A 12917-nucleotide genomic window follows, 5' to 3' on the forward strand; every position below is an offset into this window, starting at 1 on the left:
CATTCTGCATTTGAAGGACAAAGGTGAATTTCAGCTCAAACCCTTGCACTCCTTTTCAGGGGAAAAAAGGCAGACACAACACAATGCAACATCTGTCTTGTAGGGTTGTGGTTTTTTGTTTGTCTTTTAAGGAAAAATCCCTAAATAAATGTTTTGCTTTTTAAACAAGCTTCTTTCTCTTTGGAGATCACTAGTAGCTGAGTAAGATTGTCTTCCATGAACACGGTCTTAACAGTGAGTCCGTAAGTGACAGTGGAGGCCAATTCTGGATCCACACGTCCTTCCACAGTGGGAACATAAGTTTCTGGGCGGGAGTTGATCATGATGAGGGTTTGCCAAGTGTGCCTTCCTCTTAGCATGTTTCTCCCTTTCGTCCTGAGTTTGAGAGTCTTCAAAGTACACAACATCTTTGCAAAAGGCTGTTCTCCAGTTGGAGCGCTCGCAGGCCAGTGTTTCCCAGTTGTCGGTGTTTATAATTTTTTTTTTTTAGATTTGCCTTGAGAGAGTCTTTAAATCCTCCCACCAGATGCCAAGGAAATAAACAACTATCTGACTTTTAGAAGACATCTGAAGGCAGCCCTGTTTAGGGAAGCTTTTAATGTCTGATATTTTATTGTGTTTTTAATAATCTGTTGAGAGCTACTCAGAGTGGCTGGGGAAACCCAGCCAGATGGGGTGGGTATGTATGTATGTATGTATAAATAAAACAAACAAACAAACAAGCACAGCGTCGATTGCACGGTCGCCGGGTTTTACCCCTTCCCAGCGTCCCGGCGATCTTGCCTAAGATTGCATTTGCAATTGATATCCAGTCCTCTTTTTTTGTTTGTTTGCTAATGCACTTAGGAAATGGATTCCCCCCCCCCCCCCCATGGAAACATAAAGTGCTGGGGGAAATCTTAATTTTTTTAAAATGTCCACCTCTTTCTCTCACACGCATATATGTGTGTGAAAGGTTGTGATTCTTACTATTTATTCAATGAATAGGACGCATGCTGCTTGCAACTTTTAAAAGCAATAAAGCGTAATGTGAAATCAGAAAAAGAACAGCGTGCTCCGGCAATAGCTTCCCCCCTTTTCGTCCCTCGCGGGGCGCCGTAGCGGAGGCTCCTCCCACTCTCCCTTTCCCCGACCTTCCTCTCCCGCCCTCACCAAGATGGCGGCGGCCAGCGGCGGCTGCGAGGCCCCCGTGCGCCTCCGGCTGCTCTTCGACTACCCTCCCCCGGGGACGCCGGCTTGCGGGCTGTGCTGGCTGCTCCTGGAGCCCCGCCAGGTGCGCCTCGTCACCGACCTGAGCAGCCTCGTCCGGGACAAGTTCGGCTTCAGCCGCCGCGCCAAGCTCAGCCTCTTCCTCGACGGCGCGCTGCTGCCGCCCACCGAGAGCGCCAGGATCGTGAGGGACAACGACTCTCTCCGGTGGGGCTGAGAGGGTCGCTCGGGGGGTGGGAAAGAAAGAGGGCTGGGTCGGGGGTGGGAGTGAGAGTCGCCCTCGGGCCCCCCAACCCGCCCCACTTTGAACGAACCAGCAGGTGGCTTATGTTTAGGGGCAGCCTTTCTCAACCTGTGGGTCCCCAGATGTTGTTGGACTACAACTCCCATCACCCTTAGCTAGCAAGGCCAGAGCTCAGGGATGATGGGTGTTGTAGTCCAACAACCTCTGGGGACCCACAGATTGAGAACTGCTGGGTGGGTGTTCCCCGCCCCTTTGTTCTGGCAAAATACAGGATGGGTCAATTGGGGGTGGGTGGTAGGACTCCCCCCCCCCCATCTGGAGCTCAGAAGGTATTATTATTGTTGTTTTATTATTTGAGTTTGTAGACCGCTCTATACCCAGAGGTATCAGGGTGGTTCACAGAAAAGATCATAACATATATACAGTGGTACCTCGGGTTACATACGCTTCAGGTTACACACTCCGCTAACCCAGAAATAGTACCTCAGGTTGAGAACTTTGCTTCAGGATGAGAACAGAAATGGTGCTCCAGCGGCATGGCGGCAGCGGGAGGACCCATTAGCTAAAGTGGTGCTTCAGGTTAAGAACAGTTTCAGGTTAAGAACGGACCTCCGGAACAAATTAAGTACTTAACCCGAGGTACCACTGTAATCAGAATAAAAAGAGCAGCCCAATATCAACCCCAACCCCACCCCAAAAAGAGCCACATTTTAAAAGAGTATAGAATGTCAAACAGATCAACCAAAGGCCTGGTTTTAAAGGAACAGTAGAGGCAAAATACATTCCAAGGTATGAACTCCAGCTTACAGATATCTTTTACACATACGCACTATGCCAGGCATAGCCAAACTTGGCCCTCCAGAGGTTTTGGGACTACAACTCCCAGCATCCCTAGCTAACATAAGGTTACCAGTTGTCCACGTTTCCTGGGGACAGTCCCCGTTTCTACAAATCAGTCCCCATACAAAATCCATTGAAGTTGAAAAGTGCCCCTGGATTCATTGAAAAAAATCTGGTAACCTTAAGCTAACAGGACCAGTGGTCAGGGATGATGGGAATTGTAGTCCCCAGACATCTGGAGGGCCACGTTTGGCCATGCCTGCACTATGCATACTGTTGCTAGCTAAAGGTTATTATTTATTGAGTTTCTATACCACCAATCCCTGGAGGTCTCAGGGCAGTTCACAGAAAAGCTCACAACATATATAATCAGAATAAAAAGAGCAACCCAATTAAAAAAACCTCAGAAAAGAGCCACATTTTAAAAGGGTATAGGACGCCAAACAGATCGGCCAAAGGCTTGGTTAAAAAGGAACATGAAACACACACTGCAAACAGGTTGTTCAACTAAAATCCCTAAGATTTCTTTGCCAGTGTAGGATTAAAGTTTGGCACGAATGGATGTTTTTAGAGTAACAATGTATAAATGATGCCATGATCATAACAGAACTTTCTCTTGCATGATATCCCGACAGAGTCAAATTGGAGGAAGTTATCGAGGAAGAAGACAATGATAAAATTGCCAACGGTTTTAGTAACCAATCAAAAAAACGAAGGAAACGACGCCGGCAGAAGTTGGAAGTGAAAGATTCTGACAGCGAAGATGAAGGTCACAGGAAAACAAAGAAGGGCAAATGGAACTGTGAGCGTCTTTCTTGTCAGGAAGAGAGCACTGCAAACATTCAGGACCCAAAGGCCCTTAAGAAAAGGAAAAACGCAATCGGAAGATCATCTGCCACAGACAGTGGGAGCGATGCTAGTACTTGCCATTCCAAGAAGCTTAAAAAAAAAGTTGACCGGGGAAAAGAGCAGGGGGCAGCTAGAGATAAAAAGAAAAGGAGAAAAGAAAAAGCCATAGAAATAAATAACACCTCACAAAAGACCAACAAGACTTTTTCTTTGAGCCCCAGCCAAAAAAGTGCAACGAAAACCCCAGTAGGACATTCCGGCACAAAGAAACGTGAAACCTCAAGCGACTCTTCCACTTCATCAAGCGAGAGTGACCACAATATAGCAGATGCAAAACGAAAACACTCGCATCAAACTAAAGTGGCATCACAGCACGTAAACAAACCACAACTGGCTTCTTCTGTGAAATCGGCTGGTAAAGTTGCAGCTAAAGGCAGCAATCCTCCTAAGGCTGCATGTAGTAAAAAAGCCAAGAGTCCGTCCTCAAGTTCAGATTCAGATTCTACTTCAGGAGGGCAGGAGGAGCAGAAGAGCAATAACTTGAAAAGTAAGCCGCCATATAATAGCCAAGGAACTGCGGGAGGCCCAGCTTCAAGGAGCAAACCTAAAAGCTCCTCTTCAGAATCTGATAGCTCAGACTCAGAGGCTTGCACTGCTAAGAAACCCAAGACAAATTCTGCAGTCAGTCAGGCGTTGGGAGGGAATGGCGGGAAACAGCTGCCAGCTGTCACTTGTGGACCAGAAATAAGTCCCAGCGACAGCAGACGGGGTCGTGGAAGAGGAGAAAACCCCTTTTGGAGAGGGCCTAGGGTCCGTGGATGTCGTGGGTTGATGAGGGGCCGGGGAAGAGGAAGGGAAGAGCATCCTAACTTCTTCCACAATTACAACGGTGAGCAGCAAAAGCAGCAACAGTTGCACGAAGTAGCAACAAACTCTTCAGTTATTATACAGGTGAGTCTGCTGGCGACGGCCTGCTTTAGTCTCCATTAACATTAAATAAGTTGGAGTTATTGTTATTAAATATACCAAGAAAAAAGCACACCAAGAATTCAGGCCAATGTAAGTTTCAATAGTGGGATTGGTCCCTACTCACAAATCAGTAGTCAATAGTAACAAAAACTAATCCATTCAAACGTCAAAAACCAAGATGAAAAGGTGTGTCTTTAGCATATGATGAAAATCATACAGTGAAGGTAAAATGCACATCTGTGGGAAGGGAATTCCACAATTTGAGGGCTGCCACAGATATTGCCCTTTCCCAGATTTCCCCCCAAAACTTCTGAGGGCAGTGGCTTCCCCTCTACTGATCTTAACACCTGAAGGTTATAGAGAAAGAAAACATTTTCCAGATGTTAGCAGACACTTCCATGGCCTCAGAAGACTTTCAGCAATTGGAACAGCAGCATTGGGTTTCACATTTTGTCGCCTGCAGAGGAAATATAGATACCTCTGAAACCTGATGAGCAGGACATGAAGATGGTGGGTTTCCATCCCTGGTTGTTCCCAGTATCTGGAACCCAGGTAGAGTGCATCTGCATGTGGAAGTTCTCTCATTGCCTCTGGCTTTTCCTGCAATTTTCCCCTGCCGTCTTTTGCCCTCTATATCACATTAATGCTCTTTACTGGGTTTGATTGTGGATGATAATGTATTTAATCGTTGTTTCACAGAATCCACCAGAAACTCCCAAGAAGGACTATAGCATATTGCCTCTGTTAGCTGCTCCTCCACAAGTAGGAGAGAAAATTGCCTTTAAGGTATGAAATCTCAAAACATTTTTGTTCCTTGCTTCTTGCTTAGATAACTTTTATCCTGCTCTTCGTTATCTTGCAAGCTGTATGGAGGGAAGACACTAGTAACATTGGCAGGAATTTGAGGGCTGGAGTCAAGACTTATGATGGGTGTGTTAGCACAGTGAGATAGACTAAAAAATACACACTTGTAGTGTTAGCGTAGTTCTGGCATGAAGTCATTAACTCCTCAAGCATCTGTTTTAGGTGGCTATGATTCTTGAAAGGTCATATTCTTGCCTGTTTGCATATATACTTGGGTGGATTAAATATTTTCTTGCACTCTGTTAACCTTGCTGGAAAAAAGGAGTGCAATACATAATAAGAACTGCAAACAGAAGTCCGAGAAGACTGCACAAATACTCAGGTAAATTACTTAAATTAAAAATGTGTATTTAAACTGAAAAATACAAATCCTAAGAAGATACCGACTGGCTGAAAAGATACGAAACTTCGTTTCTCTAACGGTTGTTAAATGGAGAGCAACCACCATGGTTGATGAAGTTGATGCTTTCAACATAATTTCTCCTTCAGGCTCAAAATCGGATTAATAATAATAATAATAATAATAATAATAATAATTTATTATTTATACCCCACCCTTCTGGCTGGGTTTCCCCAGTCACTCTTATTCACTTATTCAGTCCCAACAGAATAATAATAATAATAATAATAATAATAATAATAAAGCGATCAAACATTAAAAACTTCCCTAAACAGGGTTGCCTTCAGATGTCTTCTAAAAGTCAGATAGTTGTTTATTTCCTTGACAACTGATGGGAGGGCGTTCCACAGGGTGGGCGCCACTACCGAGAAGGCCCTCTGCTTGGTTCCCTGTAACCTCACTTCTCGCAGCGAGGGACCCGCCAGAAGGCCCTCGGCGCTGGACCTCAGCGTCCGGACTGAATGATGGGGGTGGAGACGCTCCTTCAGGTATATTGGGATGAGGCCATTTAGGGCTTGAAAGGTCAGCACCAACACTTTGAATTGTGTTTGGAAACATACTGGGAGTCTATGTAGGTCTTTCAGGACCATTGTTATATGGTCTTGGCGGCCACTCAATAGGTGCATCAATAGGTGGTTCCAGCAAGGCAGATACTCTATCAGAGATGTTACTAGAGAAGGATAGTCAGGTGGAGACCTCATCATCATGCACAAACAGGCACATCCTAAGTGGAAACCATTCAGAGCTGTCTTATGTGGAGTCAGGCAACATGTCCGCCCAGCCCGCTATTGTCTGCTCTGGTTATTGTCCACAGTTCTAGACTTGAGGAAGAAGCTTCTCCAGCCTTGCAACTTCTAAATACTAGGGACTGAACCTGGGACTTGATTACTTGCGAATAAGGACCAGAGTTCCTATTATTCTGACATCTAGATCAGCTGATAGATGGATAGATAAACTTTATTCGCATTAGCCAACGGCCATAGCAACATAAAACAAGCAATATATAGAGTGGTACCTCAGGTTACATACGCTGCAGGTTACATACTCCGCTAACCTAGAAATACTACCTCAGGTTAAGAACTTTGCTTCAGGATAAGAACAGAAATCATGCTCCGGCGGCAAGGCAGCAGCAGGAGGCCCCATTAGCTAAAGTGGTGCTTCAGGTTAAGATCAGTTTCAGGTTAAGAACGGACCTCTGGAACGAATTAAGTACTTAACCTGAGGTACCACTGTACAATTAAAAAGAACAATGGGTAAAAAAGGGCAATCAAATGACCAAGATTATCATTCAGATAGTGGTCCTTAATCTCACTGCACCCTCAATAAACCTAGCAACCTTAGCTGTTGTCTGATCATTTTGATCTGATAAAAGAAAGAACAATGTGGCCACAGATGGGTGGCCTGGGATGGCAAGTAAGAGTGGGGTAATGATCTCATTCCTCAAATGTTTATAAAGGGGACAGTAGATCAGCTGATGTGCCCCCTTCCTCAGTTTAGATAAATTAATGCATCAATGTGTGTGTGGTCCCTCCCCCGAAAAAACCAATTTAGATTTATATTGTTCTCTCACATTTCCTGTGATGACGACGATGATAAAAAAATATATTATTTATATGCTGCCCATCGGACTGGGTTACTCTAGCCACTCTGGGCAGTTTCCAGCAAATTAAAACATCGAACACTGATCATTTATCAATGTTACTTTGGTTGCACATCCCTTGGTGTTAGCAAAGACCAAAGGGAGCATGGTTGGAGCTGACTGCTAAGATCTTTGGTTACTGACCATTTTCGTACGACAGAGTGGCTGTGGGGACTTACAGTACAATCCTAACCATGTCTCCTCAGAAGTAAATCCTTTTGCATTCATTGGGTCTTATTCCCAGGTAAGTGGAGTGCGGATTGCAGCCCTATTTGGACGACGTCATCACTTGGGATTACCAGCTTATTTTTGTTGCTTTTTTTATTGCTTTATACATATTACATACATACAAAAGAAAATACATTATGAAATAAAAATACCAAAATGTCAAAAAATACCAAAAATACAGAACTTGAAATAGAAAAAGTAAAGAAGAAAGAAAAAATACATCAAAGAAATAAAATAAAATAAAAAGATTGACTTCCTTTGACCACTATATGGTTCCTATAATCTCATATCTTGGTTGTCTATAATCATTTTACACATTTTGGAGAGAAAATTTGTTTACCTGTGGAGTTTTTAATCTAGGCTAAGCCAATCATAATTATGGGAACTTGCTTTTCTCATATAATTTGCAAAGACATCCCATCCTGATTTTTCCACTTGGTTGGTTTCTTACTAATTCTGTTAGTCTTACTAGTTTGAGATACTCACTTAATTTTAATAACCATTCTTCTTTTGTTGGAATTGTGTTGCTTTTCCAGAAAAGGAAAAGGATTACCAGCTTGTCTCATGCTTTCTGTTTGATTTTCTTTCAACAGCTTTTGGAGCTAACTGAAAATTACACTCCTGAAGTATCTGATTATAAGGTATTGAGACTGACTACTGTTCGTTGTGTTCTGATGGTTTTTTTTTTTTTTTTAGCTAGATTGCATCTTGGCCTTTTAAAATTGCCATTTCTCATTGTTTATTCTAATAACGGTTAAGAACATGAGACACATCAGAAGGTTGCATAGTTCAAATTTGGATTCACCAAGCTCTTAGAATCATAGAGTGGAAGGGAACTATCCCAAGAAAATCCACTACATAGTAAAGGTAAAAGGACCCCTGACCATTAGGTCCAGTCGTGACCGACTCTGGGGTTGCGGCCAAGGGAGCCGGTGTACAGCTTCCGGGTCATGTTGCCATCATGACTAAGCCACTTCTGGCGAACCAGAGCAGCGCACAGAAACACCGTTTACCTTCCCATTTACCTATTTATCTACTTGCACTTTGACATGCTTTCGAACTGCTAGGTTGGCAGGAGCAGGGACTGAGCAACGGGAGCTCACTCCGTCGCGGGGATTTGCACCGCCGACCTTCTGATCGGCAAGTCCTAGGCTCTGTGGTTTAACCCACAGCACCACCCACGTCCCTTTTATAGTATCATACGTTTAATGCCCAGGAGCAAAGGCAAAGAGAGAAACATGCACTGCTAACTTTTTGCCAGTGGGGGAGCCTTCATCTTCCAAATGAGCTTCTGTTTTGTGTGGCTTAATAAAATAAATGAACATTCCACGAACTTTGTCTGTATACATTCGCTAAGAATTCGTCACTATGCAGGAAAGAATCCAGATTATTTGTTTCATTTATATATCACCTGTTACTCCGTGGAGCTCAAGGCAACACAGGTGATTCTCCCCTCCCCATTTTATCCTCACAACAACCTTGAGAGGTAGGATAGTCTGGAAGACGGTGACTGTCCCAAGGTCACCCAGGGAGCTCCATGACTTAGTGGACATTCAAGCCCTGGTCTCCTAGGTCATAGGCCAACACTCTATAACCATTGTACCATACAGTCTCATAGTGCATACCAGGGTTTCCCAAACTTAGGTCTCCAGCTGTTTTTGGACTACAATTTCCATCATCACTGGTCCTGCTAGCTCAGGGTGATGAGAGTTGTAGTCCAAAAACAGCTGGGGACCCAAGTTTGAGAAACCCTGGTGTATAGCCAGAAGCCTGTGCAGGGGGACATTCAGTTACTTAGGAGAAAGTAAAGGAGCATTCTCAGCACCTGTGACGGGGGGGGGGGGGGAGATGCTCTGGAATGACCCCATTTTCTTGACAGGGAGCAGTTTCTTCCATAAGAGGAGTTTAGAATTTGAAGCTGCTTCTGTGCTTATCCTAGCTTCCGATTCAATTCTTGAGTGTGAAATTGTTAATTCACACATACACATACTGCATTTCTTTGTGAGGATCTCTGCCTATGAAGATTAAGGTTAAAGGAGAAAAATCAGGTTTTGCCCTTGCTACAGCAGTGTCTTTTAAGTGTAAAGGTTATTTTCCCACATAGGAACAAATGGTATTAATTCACTGTACATGTGATAGACAAAAGCAGATCAGGCATGGACTAATGCTGCTCTGTCTCTGTTGAGCCTGCTACTGAGAATCAAGCCTGCTCTTATCTTTAGCCCCGTCCGTGAGTTCTGTTCCTGGGTCACCCTTGAGTGTGACGGAACATTCAGAACTGACTTGTGTATATAATGGCATTCTAAGGATTTATGCCGATCTATTGCAATTTGTGGGACGTGGGTTGCGCTGTGGGTTAAACCACAAAGCCTAGGACTTGCCGATCAGAAGGTTGGCAGTTCGAATCCCCATGATGGGGTGAGCTCCCGTTGCTCAGTCCCTGTTCCTGCCAACCTAGCAATTCGAAAGCACGTCAAAGTGCAAGTAGATAAATAGGTACCGCTCCAGCGGGAAGGTAAACGGCGTTTCCGTGCGCTGCTCTGGTTCGCCAGAAGCTGCTTAGTCATGCTGGCCACATGACCCAGAATCTGTACACCGGCTCCCTCGGTTAATAAAGCCAGATGAGTGCCGCAACCCCAGAGTTGGCCACGACTGGAACTAATGGTCAGCGGTCCCTTTACCTTTACCTTATTGCAATTTGTACAGGATTGGAATGTGGGACAGATGACATTTGTCCATTTGCTCTCGATCTAGAATAAACATCGCTTTTCCTCCTTTTTTTTTTTCTTTTTCAAGGAAGGAAAAATTGTCAGTTGGAATCCTGCTAACAAACAGCTAGAACTTGAAATTCTTTCTTTCTCATCAGGTAAGAGATACGCAACTTCAGAGTTGAATGTGACTATCGGTTGTATTCAAGCAAGTTCTACTTGGAGTAAACCCACTGAAATTAATGGATAGCTCAGTTGTTTAGAGTGTGGTTCTGATAACACCAAGGCTGGAGGTTTGATCCCCATATGATACAGCTGCATATTTCTGCATTGTGGGGGGTTGGACTAGATGATCCTTAGGGCCCCTTCCAACTCTACAATTCTATGATTCTATGACCCAAGTTAGTCATGTTCATTCTAGTGGTTCTGCTCTCACAACTAATATTGGCTACATCCCAGTATATTTTCTCATATGAAAGGCAGCAACTTCTCTTTTAAAGTTGACTTTTCTTTACTAATTGTACGCCATTCTGCTTTAACTGCACGTTACAGTGTGATTGTTTATGCATCAGAAATAAGTCCCACTGTCTTAAATGGGACTTACTCCTATGAAAGTGGTTATAGGATTGCAGCCCCAATTACATAACCACTCTTGCAACTTCCAGTCATATTCTAAGTACCTCCATACCTTTGTACGAATGTTCTAATTGTATTTGTTGTGGTTTTTGTTTCTTCTTTTAAGTTTCAAAAGAGCCAGGGAAGTTTGATCTGGTTTACCAGTCTGCAGATGGAGCCGAAAGAATAGAATATGCTGTATCTCATGACAGGAAGGTATGGGGGTAGCACTTTCTTGAAATTAATTGCAGGAGCCTCCTTTAAAATTATTCCAATGACCTTTTATTTTTTACCATATTCGTAGGGCACATTCCATTCTCTACTCAATTGCAGTGACTCTGTGCGTGGAGGATTCTCAACCCTTTGCACTGCAAGTTACTTGCCTTATAGGACAGGCTAGAGGAGAGAGGAGAGGTATCCCAGACTGTCCCCCAACTGCCTGTAATATAGCATTTGTATGTGCCAAGGTGTGTTCGGGGGAGACATGAGGGAACAGAGCTCTGTTGAGCCCTGCTGGAATTCTCTGTGCTGGAGGGTTTTCACCCACATTGGAAGTGTATTCTCCTTATAGAGGAGGCCTAGGACCCAGGTACCTACGGGACCGCCTCTCCTGGTATGCCCCGCGGAGGACCTTAAGGTCCACAAATGAAAACATTTTGGAGGTCCCAAGTCGCAAGGGGGTTAGATTGGTCTCAACTAGGGCCAGGGCCTTTTCAGTACTGGCCCCAACTTGGTGGAACGCTCTGTCACAAGAGCCTAGGGCCCTGCAGGACTTGACATCTTTCCACAGGGCCTGCAAGACAGAGCTGTTCCACCTGGCCTTTGGTTTGGACTCAGTTTGACCCTTATGTTTCCCTCCCCTTATGGTTTTGATGTATGGGCTACTTTTAAAATGAGGCTGCATGTTAAATTGCATTTTTACATGTATTTTAAATTGCCCCCCCCCCTATTATGTTTTTACTGTAATTTTACTGGTGTTAGCCGCCCTGAGCCTGGCTCTTGCCGGGGAGGGTGGGGTATAAATAAATTTATTATTACTATTATTATTATTATTTATTATTATTATTTGTTCGAAGGGCAATATCCAAATAATTTGGGGCAGCGTTCAACTAACTAGTCATTTTAGTGCAAAATTTACCACTAGTGCAAGGAGACTTTTCTGTGCCCTCACCAAATCTGCTCTAGAAGGTTGGGGGAACCCTTGCAACATATTGAGGGGAGGAGAAGGGAAAGCATGACGTTGCACACAGAGAAATCCTCACGCTTACGGAACAATTGTATTTGTGCTGTGTTGAATGCAACCCTCATACTCAAAGCGGACCAAATGAAACCAATCCATTGGTTTCACTGCTTCTCCTGTTGATTAAGACACTAAAAATCACACCAAGAAAACAATTGGTACCAATACAGATTCTCTGTTTAGTTCCCTATTTTTAATATTTATAGAAGTCTGCATTGTTTCAGATGTTGTGTGCAAACGAAATACTGCTTAATCAATGCAAGTATACTAAAGTGCTGGCACTTTGTCTACTGTTTTAACTTAGAGCATGCAATCATTTTGACATTATTGCGATAGGAAGAAACCTAGGTGACCTTTGGGTTTAACACACGCCTTATCCAACGTGGCAACAGGGATGAGATTGGAAGCTTTTGCTTCTGCTTTTAATGACCTGCAGCTTTATGTGTCATTTAGCCCTGACAATCTGTCCCCCCCCCCCCCCCGAATTATTGTTTGCTTGAAATGAGGCAACTTCAAACAAGGTACACGAAGCTGGCTTGTTTCAATAAGTCATAGAAATTTAACCACAGGTTGACTAAAATAAGTGAAGGCTTCTGAGCTCCTGATGGTCACATGCCCTGGGAACTGGGAGGGAGCCTCAGGCTTGCCTAGACTCATTCCTGCCATGTTTATTATGATGCCTGAATGCAGCCAGGGAGAGAAACCGATTCAGTCTCAAAGCTATCAGACATAGGTCTTGTTCAGCAATTTGTCTCTTGGGCAAGTGTGTGTTAAAATTGGTTTTATTATACAAAATATTTTAATCACGTTAAATTTATTTAAAAGGGTTAATGCTGGTGAAATGGCGTGTATCTGATCTGCTCATGTTGAGTCTTACATGCATTTTCTTCCCCCCTTTAGATAACTGAAAGTTGGGATGCATTGATTGAGCCCAGACTAATAGTTGACCCTCCGAATAACGAATCAGGCATGGGAAATGGAAATCCCTAAGCTGTGAAGTTACTCATCTGTAAATAGTCTGTGAAATGCTGTCCTTCTGTTTCTGAAGATAGTGTATGCAAATCGCTGTGGTTTTTTTTTCTAAAAAAAATAAAGGATTTCAAAAACTGAAA

The 12917-nt window shown here is 43.7% G+C and overlaps 1 protein-coding gene across 1 annotated transcript; it reads left to right on the plus strand.

The window, feature by feature from the left end:
- Positions 1 to 1120: 1120 nt before the first annotated feature.
- Positions 1121 to 12917, plus strand: COIL (coilin). The gene is made up of 7 exons (XM_083427565.1): positions 1121 to 1416; positions 2929 to 4093; positions 4811 to 4897; positions 7836 to 7883; positions 10039 to 10108; positions 10693 to 10781; positions 12706 to 12917. The coding sequence occupies exons 1-7, from the start codon at positions 1157 to 1159 to the stop codon at positions 12793 to 12795; spliced, it is 1809 nt and encodes a 602-aa protein (XP_083283691.1). The 5' UTR covers positions 1121 to 1156; the 3' UTR covers positions 12796 to 12917.

The sequence above is a fragment of the Podarcis tiliguerta genome, assembly GCF_965153285.1.
Source record: "Podarcis tiliguerta genome assembly, chromosome: 2".
Lineage (NCBI taxonomy): Eukaryota > Metazoa > Chordata > Lepidosauria > Squamata > Lacertidae > Podarcis > Podarcis tiliguerta.

Bases quoted from the DNA above. Each gene is read 5' to 3' on its own strand.
- COIL (XM_083427565.1), top strand. From the start codon at position 1,157: ATGGCGGCGGCCAGCGGCGGCTGCGAGGCCCCCGTGCGCCTCCGGCTG. The intron at 4,898-7,835 runs GTATGAAATCTC...TTCTTTCAACAG, and splicing joins GAGAGAAAATTGCCTTTAAG to CTTTTGGAGCTAACTGAAAA. The intron at 7,884-10,038 runs GTATTGAGACTG...TTCTTTTTCAAG, and splicing joins CTGAAGTATCTGATTATAAG to GAAGGAAAAATTGTCAGTTG.